General features: G+C 35.2%; 1 protein-coding gene across 6 annotated transcripts in view; it reads left to right on the top strand.

Annotated features, from left to right (window-relative positions):
• Positions 1 to 15,293, top strand: part of MALRD1 (MAM and LDL receptor class A domain containing 1) — an 846,741-nt gene that overhangs the window by 338,714 nt on the left and 492,734 nt on the right. For all 6 annotated transcript variants that reach the window (XM_087420773.1, XM_087420775.1, XM_087420776.1 and 3 more), the window contains one exon: positions 14,874 to 14,961. In XM_087420773.1, the coding sequence (XP_087276899.1) occupies positions 14,874 to 14,961 (88 nt within the window). The remainder of the gene's footprint in view (positions 1 to 14,873; positions 14,962 to 15,293) is intronic.

The raw sequence follows: 15,293 nt of genomic DNA, 5'->3' as shown, positions 1-15,293 counted from the left end.
GAGCTTGCAGCATTGCCCAAGCATAACTTTTAAAAGCCTAGGAATGAAAGCAGGTTTAAATAAATTCTATACTAAGTGGCTTCCGTATTGTGCTAGTTCTAATTTTGTTTCAACACCGAAATGTCATTAAAGGAGACTCAGTCATATTCCACGTAAGCTTAAATATGGAGAGCTCACTATGAGATGCAGTATTATTTTAGCATAGGTAGTGGGGGAGAACTAGAGAAAGCAAATAGATGCTTAGGTAGTAGAAACTTACAGGGAGTTCATCAGAATTGAAAATAATTTTCTCTCAAGGTTTCAGTTGATATACAAGTGGCTACACTATGCAACTAGGGATCCTCTAGAGTTTAGGAAAAAGATAATAAAAATTTCCTTTTGAGCAATAAAATAAATAAACCTATGTATAATGTATATTCTCCTGGTAGCATGGTTGAATAGACAGAAATCTGGTTTAAGAGGCATGCATATACTATATCTTATCTCGGTTATCAGGCAGAATACATCTCTAGGGCGTTTATCTGTGTGTGTGTGTGTGTGTGTGTGTGTGTATAAAATATCTCAATTATCAGGCAAAGGACTTTACTTCTCTAGGAATCCACTTTGTCCTTTGTTTAAAAGGACAGAATTTGGATTAGATTAGTAGTTCTCAAAATTTCCTAATTATCAGAACCATTTGGAGTCTTTAGAAAAAAATACAGATTCTCAATCTCTACATGCACTATATCAGAAACTCCAGAGGAGTTTCTAAGAATCTGTATTTTTCATAAAAACCCTTGGTGATTCTGATGATAAGACAGGTTTGGAAAATATTAGATTAAATGATGTCTAAATTAAGTGCCACAATTATTTAATGTCTTAATCTATTTTTAAAATACCTTGAAATGAATTGTAAGTGTGACTATTCATTCTAGCTTATCTTGTAAATAGCATCATGGGATCTATAGTCTCTCTTTAAGTTGCATTAAAAAGATGCCAACTTAAATGTAGTTAATGGAAGATAATTGAATTGTAACAAATTATGATATTTTATACTCCTAATACGAGCTTTTGTGAATTGTGAAGATTTTATCTGTGTTTTTAGTTCTATACAAAGGACTCTATCCCTTTCTATCTGATGAACAACTGACCATATTAGCCTGCTGATACAATCTCTCCAGAATATTCTCTTCTACTTTATCTGTTCACCGAACATACTTCTGATCTTGATTTTGTTCAAGTAACTTTCCTCTCCTGAGAACCTTAATTTGATGACCAGTGGGCATAAATATTCAGGCACATTTCCAATTATGTTTTTATTTTATATTAATACATTGGCATTTTTGGTTTATATTCAGTTTCTTGGGAAACTGCCCCGGTCACTGAAAAGCAGACCCGAGGTGACTGTGTTGAGGAGTAGACACCAAGAAAAGGCTGGCATGAGACAATAGTTCTTATTTTCTTCTGCTATGGAGTGGCTGGATATAAAGGAGAAAACCCCAGATGTTAATTGATCTGGGATTTCTGACCTGGAGTGAGTTCTGATTTGAGGCACTGCTGGAGACTGACTCATCCTCTTAAAACGAAGCCCGGGGCGGAGACTGGAGACCTGAGAGCAAAAACGAAAATGGGAGCTCAGGTTTCTCTCTCAAGTCAGATGAAGCTGAGGTGTCTGTGATTGGATATTTTCCTCAGGCGTTTCTGGGACAAAGGGCTGGCCTGCTGGGCCACCAGAGTGCAATGAGAGAGGTTTTGATAACTCATTCCTCGTTTTCAAGGGGAAGTAATATACTAATTTTTCAGAAATTGATATTTGATTGTATTGTATTCAATGCTTGACGAGTTTGGAAAAAAATGTTAGTGAGCAATACCATCAGTTAGAAATAAGGGAATGTTTTCCATCACTTATTTTAATATGGAGATGTGGCTCTGTATCAGTGATGTTTCATTTCTTTTTTTTTTTTTTTTTTGATATTGACCAACATGGAGAATCCTATCACGCAAATATGTCTAGTGAGAAGGGCTGGCACCTTGTTAGGTGAAATTTTTCTGAACAATTTCTTGCAAAACTTTGAGCAAATAGGTATATTTTTTTCTTCAGGAAAATTTATTTTTCCCAACCAGTCTACATAATACATCCAGTCTCACAAACTCAAGATCCAGAAAGTTCTTCCTGCAAATTGAATTGATAAAGATTTTTCCATAGAAAGCCAAATAACTTTCTTGTGAAAGAGCAGTTTGAACTAGCTGTCACATCTTTACAAAACAAGAAAAAAAATAAAACTAAGAAATTAATGATCCATAGCATGATCAAAAATTAGTAGCTTCATTAGAATATTCTCTTAATATTTCTTACATTAAGTAATAATATAACTTAATAATAAAATATCTTTTAAATATTCAAGCATAACTTGGGCTGCTAGGACTTCCCAGGGTATAAAATATATGTAAATTTTGCTCTAGATCTCTATAATTAAAATTACCCACTTTCCAAGCAATTAGGGAGGGATACTTACTTAGTATGTTAAAGGCTCTGCAACAGGTATGGATATTCCTGTGAGCTGTTTTTGTAATTCTGCAGTTTGGTAAAGTCTGTTATATACTTTAGCCTTATCCTAAGCACAAATATTTGTGAAGTTATGGATTTTGATATGATAGATTTTTTCCCCCTAAGCTGCATTACTATACTCATTATGTTAAAGTTAATGAGCAAAATACCCTCAAATACCGTGTTGGTATTAAATGGTTTAGATGATTACTTCCATTTCCACATGTAAGTAAGAAGAGATGAAACTTTAAAATCAGATTTTTATTTCAAGGAAGTCGAATTTGAAGAGTAATTGCAAAGGGCACATGCACCTGACAATAGCAAATACTTAGATACATTTCAAATGGCATACTATAACTTTTTAAAGGACAGAATGTCATTAAAAGCATTGGTTTCAAAAGCAATTATTTTAACTAAAGTGATATTTTAATAGTATATAGGGCATGTTCATCTATGTTAAGACTTTGAAGTGCAATTACCTATTAACATGCCATGAAAAAATTAAAGTACAACATATGTAGAAGATATTATATTAATAATATTACAGTACTAATCACTTAGTAGATGTTACAAATTTGTAATCAGAATTAATAATTATCTAAATACAAAGAACTGTCTAAATTGGTCTTGTATTGTTTGAATAGCTTCCCTTGTCATTTAACTATCGTCACTATATGATTAGTAAAAAAGATTAGAAGCCTAATAAAAGTAAAAAGAAAAATAAAAAGTAAAAATTTGATTATAGAATTGGACTTTTTTGGTCCATATTCTTTTAGACTAAAAGATTATTTTGTTTTATTGAGATATAATTGACATAAAACATTGGGTAAGTTTAAAGTGTACGACATATTGATTTGATACATTTATATTGCAATACGATTGCCATTGTAGCATTAACTAACACGTCTATTGCATCAATAATTAGCGTTTCTTCTAATGTTGGATATAATTTCTGTATGGTCTCCTCTGTTTCCCCTTTCTTTGTTTTTGGCTTTACTCTAGTTTTTTGCTTTGTGGGTACCTTGTAAATTGCATAAAATAGTCAATTTTAGGCTAATAGCAGCTTATCTTCAAACACTTATAAAGGCTCCACTCTTTTATATTATCGATGTTACAATTTACCTCTTTTTGTATCATGCATTTGTAATGCAACAGTTTATAATAGATATACCAATTTTTACCATTCTTTTCCTTTACCTTTTATACTATAATTGAGTGGTTAACACACCATCTTAATATAGAGTTACAATTTTCTAATTCTGGTTGTCTATTTTTCACATTTACCAGTGTGTTGTACTTTCATGTATTTTCATGTCACTGATTAGCATCTTTTCATTTCAGCTTGAAGAATTCCTGTCAGCATTTCCTGCAAGGCAGGTCTAGTGGTAGTGAACTCCCTCAGTTTTTGCGTGTCTGGGAAAGCCTTTATATCTAAAGAATAACTTTGCTGGCTAAGTATTCTTGGCTGGGAATCTTTATCTTTTGACATTTTGAATACGTCATTCCACTGTCTCCTGGCCTGCAGAGTTTCTGCTGAGAAATCTGCTGATAGTCCAATAGGGGTTCCTTTGTAGATTATTTTCTTGTTTTCCTTGATTGCCTTTAAGATTCTTTCTTTATCATTGATTTTTGACAGTTTCATTATAATGTGTCTTGGAGAAGGTCTTTTTGCATTGAGATAATAGGATGTTCTATTAGCTTCGTGGACTTGAGTGTCCAATTCTTCCTCCAGATTTGGAAAGTTCTCAGCTACTATTTTTTTAAATAAACTTTCTGTTCTCTTCTCTCTCTCTTCTCTTTCTGGAACTCTCAATTATTCAGACATTTGCTTTTCTGACGGAATCCAATAGCTCTTGTAGGTTTTCTGCGCTCTTTTTAAATCTTAGTTTCCTCTCCTCTACTAACTGTATTACAGTCATGTGTCACTTAATGACACAGATAAGTTCTGAAAAATGCATTGTTAGGTGATTTCGTCATTGTGCCAACATCATAGAGTGTCAGGTGAACAAAATTTGCCACCCCAAAATGTGTCTCTTTAACCTGAGGATTATTTTAGGTTGATTATGTTTAAGAAACAAAAGAATCAAAAAGTTTTTCTTGTTATCTCCTCCTTAACTGCCTAAAAGAATTCAGATAAAAAAATACCTGTCTCAGGAAGCAAGCTATCACCTTTGCATAACATGAACTAGGTGGTAGACAGGGAGGAACCTAGAACAGCCTGTTTGTTGGGCTCCCCTCTGTGATCTTCTGTTTCTGTGTGGCCAAACATTGGTTTTCCAGACATTTGCTCCTTTTCACCTACCTGTGAACTGCCTTCCTTCCCTTTGAAGTCCCTGACACTCTCCACCCCCAACATCTTCTTTTGTATTTAGCTAAGGATTGCATTTAAGGTATTTAAGATATTTGGCAAGTTGCTTGGTTTTCCTGGGGTTCTCCCATCTATATATATTATTAAACTTTTGTTTATTTTTCTTCTGTTAATCTGTCTCATGTCAATTTAATTCTTAGACCAAGCAGAAGAACCTAGAAGAGTAGAGGAAAATTTCTTCCTCTCCTACAGTACTTACGCAAACCTAGATGGTCTAGCCTACTATACACCTAGGCTATATGGTATTAGTCTTATGGGACCACCATCATATGTGTAGTCCATCATTGACCAAAATGTCATTAAGCAGCGTATGACTGTATTTCTATATTCCTGTCGTTCAAGTCATTTATTCTTTATTTTATCTGGTCTGCCCTGCTACAGATGCTCTCTATTTCATTCTTCATCTCATTTATTAAATTCTTCAGCTCTAGAATTTCTGTTTGGCTCTTTTTTATAATTTCAGTCTCTTTAGTAAAGAACTCCCTCTGTTAATTAAATTTACTCCTGATTTTATTGAAATGTCTGAGTTTTCTTGTAGCTCATTGAATTTCTTCATAACAACTATTTTGAATTCTTTATCAGTTAGATCATAGTATTCTATGCTTTTGAGTTCAGTTGCTGGAGAATTGTCATTTTCTTTTTGTGCTACCATATTTCCTTGATTTTTCATATTGTTTGTAGCTATACACTTCTGCTTTCACATTTGAAATAGCAGACATCTCCTTAACTAAGCTTTTATGTTTTCTTTGGTTCTTACAATTCACTAGGCTGGCTATTAGAAACCTTTCTCTTGTATTCCGAAAGGTGGCACTTAGCTCAAATGAGTGATTTCTCCCCTGCTTGCCAACCATGGCCTATTTTCTGAGCATGCTCGCTGTCCACTGGAGCTGGCTCTTGCAGATGCACTCAGGAGTGTGCATAAGGAGCCGTCAGCAGATTGTGGGGAAGTATGAGTCTAGCACTTGGTGAGTTTGGGACACCTGTGGATCTGGCAGGGAAATCCCCATAGGTGGCACTCCCAGAGGCAGGTGGGTGGACTTTTTGCTGAGCACAATCCCTTCAAGGCCATTTGAAATTCTTATCTGCCTCTTTCTCAATATCCTTCCCCTCCCCCCAGTTGTAGAGCTCTCACTTTAGTACTTTGGGTGCTGGTGGAGAGAAATGGGGTTCTCCAGTTGCATCCTATCCAGCTGGGTGAGCCAGGTCCTCTCTCACTGCCTCCTCTTTCCTCATTGGAGAAATTGCCTCTGTCAGACAAATCACCCCTGATCAGTACCTTCTTGGGGGTGGGGCAGTACCAGGAAAGTTTCTCTTACCCCTCTTCTGCGACCAAACGTACCTCCACTGCAACCAAACATATTTTTCTTCTTTTTTTTTTCCTTTTTCTCCAACAGTGTGTTGGATTCTCCCTTTGGAAGGGCTGAATTTCTCCAAATTCTCTCTCTTGGGTGAATGCCTCCCCAGTTTAGCACTCACCCTATCCTTTCTCCACAGCAGTGAGAGGGGTCCAGGCAGTTTCTCTGGCTCCTCTGATTCAGCAGCCTGTATGGAGGCTTGTCTACCGCCTACCAGCTACACTGGTGAGTGAGATTCTTCTTGGGTCCCTTGGAGTACGGTGCAAAGGCCAGAAACCTCCACAAAGGTGCTCTTGTTCATTTATTGATGTTTAATTCATTAATTTAAAAGGGGCGATTAAAAGGAGGAATGTCTTTTGCTGCCATTTTGCTGACATCACTGGTATAGACTCTTTTTTGAATGTTTTGGATATCATTTTAACAACAGAGTCTATCTGTAGACCTATGGGTGAATTATTTAAGCTTTCTGGGCCTCACTTATTCACATGGAAAATAAGGGTTTTGAATTCTAAATGCTCTTGAAGACCCCATTCAGTGCCTAAATTATGGATTTTTTAAAAAATGTTGCAAGACTGCCTACAACTGATACAGCTATCAAATACATATAGATCATTTAAAAGAAATCCCTCTAGAAAATGAAATTTATATTATTCTAGATAAAAAGTGATGCTTGAGAAATAGCTGGAGATTAAAGGGAAGGATCTGGAAATGTAGATTTCAGTCAATTTAGGAATGGAAAAAGGAGGAAGAGGGTATCAAAACCGTATAAGTATAGGTAGAAATTGAATTAAAATCTGGAAACAAAGGCTGTGTAAGGAAGAGAAAGACACAGGGAAATGTAAAAGAAAAAAGAAGCAGGATTTGTCACCAGTTTAGATGTGTAATGTGAAATACTGGGAAAAACTCAATGTATTTTGTACCTGTTGGTTTATTTGATAATCGTGTGCCATGTGAAATATGTGAGAAATATGGTATGATATCAAGAGTAACATCAATAGGTTCAGTTGAAATTAGAAATTTTACTTTTCCTTAAAATATGTGAGTGCCTTCTATGTGCTCATCACTGTGCTAGGTGCTATGTATACAGCGCTGTGCGTCCCTCAGTGAGCCTCGTGGATATTGTCCTAAAGTCTCCTAGAGGAGACAGACAAACATTAAAATGCACAAAAACCGATCTAATTAAAAGTTATGAGATGTTTGTAAAGGAAAATAGCTTCAGCTTAAGTGCTCAAGGGAGGCTTCTCTGAGGAAGTAACATCTAAATGGTATTTTTAATTCACAATAACTACTGGATGAGTATTATGGAATATTGATCTAGAGCAAAAGATAAATGTGGGTTAAAAATGTTTGAGTTTAAATCTATGACCTGTATTTTTTTGCTTTAGGATCAGTTTTAAGTTGCCACATAGAAGTAGGGGTATATTTGGAGCCTCCTTTCACAAGTAGAATGAGGGACATGTGATTATTTTTGTAAAATGACTTATTGTATATTAAAATAATAAACTACAATTCCACTACCTTTTCTTGAAATATTATCTTTAATGGTGTGGAGGATAAAAAATGAATCTGTTGATTGAAAAAAAATAACATTGAAGAATTTTAGAACTATGTGTCTTAAATAGGAATTTAACTTTGGCATGTGTGAACCAATCCTCTGGACAGTATTACCTTGTATTCTATTAAAATCTTATTAATCCTTATTGCCTCAGTTTTTTAAAAGATAAAAACACAATTTTCTGAATTTTTTAATCAATATTCTAAAACCTCTTTGCTTTTCTCTCTCTAATATCGATCAGGCTTTTTTTAGTTATGCTGCTTTGTAACCTCCAATCAAATAGGTTCCATATAAATTCTTAGGACTGGAGAAATTGAGAACTATTTGTTCTCATTCAAATAACAGATGAGGGCCGGCCCTGTGGCTTGGTGGTTAAGTGCGCGCGCTGCGATGCTGGCGGCCCGGGTTCGGATCCCGGGTGCGCATCGAGGCACCACTTCTCCGTTCATCCTGAGGCCGAGTCCCACATGCAGCAACTAGAAGGATGTGCAGCTACGACACACAGCTGTCCACTGGGGCTTTGGGGGGAAAAAAATAAAATAAATAAAATCTTTAAAAAAAAAAAAAAAAATAACAGATGAGATGTGAAATGGGTTACATGGTATATGAGTCCCCAGAGGATGCTTTAAAATAGCATGTGAGTTTGCAGAGTTTCAAGTAGCAAATTAGTTTCAAATTGATCAACATTCATCCCTTTTAAAATCCACTTAGACAAATTCCAGAAAGGCTCTGTTATATATTGGAGAGGTAAAAAAAACTTACCCCAAATTTGGCCCTTCTTCTACCTCTAAATGACATAGAAATGTAGCTGAAATAACTGTTGTGGTTTCCCAACCCTTTAAAAACCATGGAAAGCAAATCAATCTCATGTAACCTGAATACCTAGAGATTTTTTTTTTTTTTTTTTTAGGTTTCTGTCTCTTTCACTCAAGAAGAATAACAGAAAGAATTCTATATAAATAAAGAAATGTGAATAAAATTTTGAATGACTCAACCACATCCCCCCTCCTTGATTTTAAAAAAGATCTCTACCATCAACACAGCAGAACCCCTGATGGGAAAAGATTTTGTGGGTGGAAAACGAGCTAGGCTAGCAGCAAGTGGGCGGCCATCTCTGAAAGACTCTAATAAATTACACTCATTCAGTTCAGAATAGTATAAAATGTGGTATTATATAAGAGAAGGGAAGCTGAATTGATATACTCATTTCAATTTACACATACCTTAAGGGCTCATAGTGATTCCACTAATTAAATATATCAGCCATGTAGCACCATCCAATTGCACTGTTGGGAGACAATTCTCCGTGGATTTCTTGTGTTTTGCATAGTTCAGCCTCTAAGCAAAGGGTATGTTTGAATAGCCCTCTGAGACATTTGCTTACATTCCAGAGTAAGTACCCTCTCTCCCTCCTTCCCACCTTTCTCTCTCTCTCTTTCCCCGGGAAGATGAACAGATGTGCCAGCAGCCTAAATCAGCTAGAGTCTCCTAATGTCGGGGTTCCTCTTCTATGGTGCAACCCACTGGACATGCAGGAAAACATCTGGCCCTCATCATGTTGCCCTGTGGGAATTAGGGAACCAATGGAAGGTATTTCTCTGGCTGATGCTTTTGGCTGTCTCTCTAAATCAAAGATCTAGTGTCTTCTGTCAGTATACGTATATGAAATAGTGGTAGGTTAACTTGTTAGCTTGTGAGTAGGGTAAAGTCTCAGAGCCTTCACGGTTTCTAACCCAATATGCCAAGGAACTGCAAACCCAGATGCCTATGGGGACCAGGCAAGGGACAGGAATAGAGAGAAGTAGGTCAAGTGTCAAATAATAAATGGCACCTGGCACTCAACCTTAGGGTTAGGTGATAATAGGGAGTAACGGAGACTACGGCAACTGAGGGACAAGATCTTGTTTTGAAATATCCTGCTTTTAAAATATTTGGCAACCTATTCTACTTGAAAGCACCGACTGGGTTAAACTAAACTCCAGGGAGCCAGGTTGTCACAGTTTAGTCTTTTCTGTCCTAGATGGTGAGAAACTGGGAGAAAGGGATGACATTTTTTTTTTTTCCTCCTTGGTAACCATGGAAACACTGGGCACAATGCCAAAGTAGACACTCATTGAGAATCAAAATTCTTTGCAAGGCATATATTATAAAGCCTGACATTAGCTAAGAAGAAATACACCAGAATGCCAAAAGATCAACAAAAATTTTGCCATGATTTTTTTCTCAAAATAGGAACTCAGATGAGGTAGACATCAGATTTTTTCTTTTAAGTAATTCTTTTGTAGTACTTGCCCTACTTATTTGTCCCAGCATTTTATTTCATCTCTACTAGTGCCACAATTTTACTTTTATTATCCATTTTTGTGCTCAATGTATGCACAGTTTAGATATGGTTTTTATGGCCCAGTTTTAATGATAAATGGTTTTCATATGTGTAGTATAATAATTGGAAAACTCTAGTTATTCTGCACTTTTTTGTGTGTGATATGGCCAGAGACAGAGAGTTAGAAACATAGAATTTGTCAGACAAAAATTTGAGTATTATTTCATAGAGCCTGGTTTCAGGGTTATATAAAAATTTCCAAAGGTGATTAAAAACCTTTTTATGTCGAATCTAGCAAATATTTCCCTAAGTACTAGCCTAGAAAGGTTGAGATTCTTAGTTGACTTTCTAGGAGCCGCTGAAATTGTACGTTATGTGGTAAAATAATGGATAGTTATCCAAATGCGTTTGTAGGAGTTTGACGACTTCAGCTTTTAGTCAGTTGTAAAAACAGGCTAAAAGACAGTTTTTCTCTTCATTTTTTTCTTTTCTACATTTTAAATTATGGGAATACTAAATGAAAATAAGTGGGCACCATTAAGAAGTATAAGAGAAAACATAGGGGGCCGGCCCCGTGGCTTAGTGGTTAAGTTTGGCACACTCCGCTTTGGTGGCCTGAGTTTGCAGTTCGGATCCTGGACACATACCTACACCACTCATCAGCCATGCTGAGGCAGCAACCCACATACAAAATAGAGGAAGATTGGCATGGATGTTAGCTCAGGGTAAGTCTTCCTCAAGGAAAAAGAGGAAGATTGGCAACAGATGTTAGCTCTGGGTGAATCTTCTTCACCAAAAAACAAAAAAAGAGAGAAAACATAAATATTTGCTCTCTGGAAAATTATTAGTGGATAGCAAGAGAAGATTTTTCATAGCCAAATTGAAAACTACATTGAGATACCTGAGATTAGTATATGCTAATTATAAAATGCCATACAATAAACTAGCAATTTAGAAAACAGTAAAAGTAATAGTCGAGATATCGATGATTTATGGCAATAAGTATAGAATGAACGTTTTTTATTTGTTTATTGAGATATAATTTATATAAGTAAAATTCATCCTATTTAGGTGAGTGGCTCTACGACATTCAACAAACTTATGCAATCATGTAACCACTGCCACAGCTAAGAGAAAATATTTCCATCATCCCCCCAGATGCCCCTTCCTCTATGTTGTCAATTCCCTTCCTTTCCCCCAGCCCCTAGCAGCATTAGTCTGATTTCTTTCCCTATAGTTCTGCCTTTTCTAGAATGTTATATAAATGGATTGATAAAGTATGTAGCCTTTTGCATCTGGCTTCTTTTACTTTCAAAAGTATAATGCTTCTGAGATTCACAGATGCTGTGGCATGAATCATTAGTTTGTTTCGGTTTATTGCTGAGCGGTGTTTCATTGTATAGATCTACCACAAGGTGCTTTTCTGTTTACCAGTTGAGGGATATTTGGATTGTTTCCAGCTTTTGGAGTTCCTAAGTAAAGCTTCTATAAACTTTGTGAGGAGGTTGTTGTTTAGACATGTCTTCATTTCTCTTGGGTAAACAAATACCTACGTATAGGATTGCTGCATTATATGAAAGTGTATGTTTAATTTTATAAGAAACTGCTAAACCGTTTTCCAAAGTGACTGAACCATTTTGGATTCCTATCAGCAATGCTCTGGAGTTCCAGTTGCTCTGCATAGGATATGTGCTTTTTTATATATTTTAAACAAGAATTCCTTTTTTTTGAGTCTTTCTGAAGATACATTATATTAAAAATTGATATATTATGCTGGAACTTTATTTTTTTTTCCAAATACAAGATAGTTAAAGTAGGTGTCAGTTGAATTACTTCCATTTTTTCTTTCTTATGACTTAATAGAGCCTACAACATATATGTTGGGAAATTGAAGATATTTTGGTAAAAATTATGATTAAATTGTGTCTTGCATATATATGATGACAGTAGTTCCCATATCATTTAAACATTTTGGTCAATAATTCAGTTTCCTAAATATTGAGGAAAATGAGTTCAGGCAAGCCTCCAAAGCTTTATTAATATTTGAGTCTTTGGTTATATTAGAACTGAAAGTTCAATGTAGTTAAGTTCACTCCATCTTTCTTTGAAGCATGCAGCAGCCCATGAAAAGAACAACTCAGAGGAGCTGGATTACTTTGTAAAATTTCCAAGTCAATGATAGTTCTAGTCTAAGTAGAATTGGCCTCTACAGATAATGCAGGTCATTTAGACCAAACTGGGATTTTCAATTGCCCTTAAGTCATTCAGTAAAGTACTAATGAAACTTAGGAGTAAAATTTGGCTTCCCTAATTTCCAGAATGGCAGTGCTGCCTTGCATGCAATAACGTTTGTGTTTTAATGTCCTTCCATTTATTCTGGGAAAAACACCAGAAATGATAGTGAATTTTCCAGAATAGAGACACTTTGATTTGCTTTTTTTGGTGACTATTTTCTTAGGACTAATTTCTTGGGATAATTTGCAAAGCTCTTTGCAAGGCTAAATTAAATATAGGACAAAAGTAGAATTAAACCTTAACATTCATAACTTTTTCTCAAGATGTGATTTGTTATCAAGTAGACTTTTTTTTTTAAATGACTAGCTTAATTAAATATTCAAAAGAGGCTGCGACTGCAATTATATATACAAATTGATATTTTTAGTATCTCAACATGAAACTATTGTTCATTATTTCTCAAGCATGCTAACATTTAGAAGGTTTAGAAATTGAAGATATTTTGGTAAAAATTATGATTAAATTGTGTCTTAGCTCAAGACCCAGCTATCTTCTGTCTTGATTATTTCTGTCTTCCCATTGGCATTGAATGCTGATAGAAGCAATATCAAAATGCTTATCATGTAACATGAAGTAAATTCCAATACAAATAAGCCTTGTGTAGACAACATCCACTTGGAAATGTTGGTTACCTGGTGTGGCCCAAAATGAGAAAAGTTGTAATTTTCAGAAATGATGAATTCTTTAATTTGTGACTACATAAAGACAACAAAAGGAATACTGTGGAACAGTTGAGTTTACACACCTAGAGTGGAGCTGTGTATCTGTAAATATATCCCTAAAGTTAGCATACAGATATTTATATATACAATAACTATGCTTTCCATAAATGTTGGGATTCTGATGTTGCTTTTATATCCCTTCTCATTAATAAACTAACATGATCATGAGTGGTGTAGCCGTGTTTGTTCTTATTTATCTGAGTTTTTTTTTTTCTTGCATCTTATGAGCCTTTTGTTAGCATGTTCTATGTCGTATTGCAGTAGGATAGACACATATTGATCTAAGGAATTTATTAGTCATTGCTTATGACTTTTTCCTATTGTTCACCCAAGTGCAGTCTTTTTTTCTATGAAACAAAAGGTATTTTCTTACAGTATGTTCTGCCAAATTCTGACTGCTGGCTTTTGTTTATTAGAATAATTGTGTGGTTTTGTTCTGAGTATTCTTTCTGCATTTTTGTTTTCTTTGCCTATGCTATTTCTTTGAATCGTGCTGGTGGTGAAAAGAAGAATGCATTTTATATTTGGAGTGGTCCATTGTAAAGCAGCAGGATATTGTACAGCACCATTAAATGTTTCTCAGGAAATATTAGGTGGACTACATTTGCCCATTAGTTAGATGCATAAATCTTTCCCAAGTTGATTAATTTTCTTAATGACAAATCAGGGAGAAAATTCTGGTAGTTCTCAAGAAAGACTAGAAAGTTGGAGGAAGATGTCAAGAGGCTTGAGGTCAGTAATTTGACCTTTTAAAACTTTCTCTTCTTTAACTAGGCCATCAATAAATAAAGTATAACAGAACTTTTAATGGAAGATAGAATTTGAAAAATGAAATAAAATTTCAACTCCCACCTATAGCATTTGTGAGGATAAATGAAACTGAAACCTATGTTCATAAAATAGTAGAAAAAAAGAACATATTTTTTAAGTTTGAGTTTGCTTCAAGTTCTTCATTATTCAATTATAGCAGGATTCCTAGTAAGTATGCAACATATTTGCATAAGTATTAAAATAATTCATCATGATTAATTCTATTATAGTAAATCTTAGCCTTAATCACAATCTGCCATATCCTAGAGTGCTTTGTCAGTATTTCATATTTTACTGGAGTTTTCGTGGAATTGTAGCTCCAGTTAACAGCACAGATGTCATCTGAGTGCACTGTGATTAATGTGGTACTGAAGATCTAATAACGATTAGCCAGTTTCACAAAGTGTTACAGAATAAGGTTGGTGGGTGAGAAAAATTTTAAAGCTCTTCAATGTAGATTCTAGTAAGCACCTCTGGCATCAAATTGGATTTCTCAAAGGATGAAGAGGTTTAACCTTGGAAACAGACGAACTACCAAGGTAAAGGTGGGAAAGTGGACAATAATTTGCCTTCAAATGCTTTAAGGATCAGAAGAAAACTGGGCAAGTCTAGAACTAATGGTTGAAAGTTATAGGGAAGTAGATATCAATCTGAAATATTGACATTTCAGAAAATCAAAATTCACCGTAAAGAGAATGGGCTTCATAGGTCTAATGGGCCCAATAAAGTATGGAACTTCCTATTACTGGAAATATTCAGGTCCAGACAGGATGCCTACTTATGGAGACTATTGCAAAGTATTTTTTAATGTTTCAGAAGAGAGTTCTCTTTAGGTAAATTCTGAATTCCTTTTCAACCATGAGATTCCATAAATTAATTCCCTTCACAATGACAGCCAATTTCTTATATTTTTCTTAGATTTTGGTGGAGGCTTCAGTGGGAGATGGCTTCACTGGCGACATTGCAATTGATGATTTGTCATTTATGGACTGTACCCTCTACCCTGGTAAGGAAGAATATTTCAGTATATGAGTATTTTCAAACTTGTTTACTTGAAAAAACTGCCAAAGAAATCAATATTTCTTGATTGCACCTCCTGTAACAGCACAGATGTCATCCAAAATTGTGCTGGAAATACTCTCAATTCTATTCTTTCAAATGTAATAACCCTGGAAACAATTGTTGTAAATCTTTGCTAATAGTTAGTCTTCAAATCTTTGCAAACATGGCAAAGAGGTTTGGATCAGTCGTGTTTACCTCTCATCACATGGGAAATATTAGGAAATCATGTCTGAAGTTAAACTGTAATTTCATTGTATTTGAGAGTTATAATAACCA

Source organism: Ceratotherium simum, chromosome 32, assembly GCF_057802395.1.
Source record: "Ceratotherium simum simum isolate JZ-2026a chromosome 32, ASM5780239v1, whole genome shotgun sequence".
In the NCBI taxonomy this organism is placed as follows: Eukaryota; Metazoa; Chordata; class Mammalia; order Perissodactyla; family Rhinocerotidae; genus Ceratotherium; species Ceratotherium simum.
The sequence above is the reverse complement of the archived record's forward strand: the minus strand, read 5'-3'. Positions and strand labels throughout refer to the sequence as shown.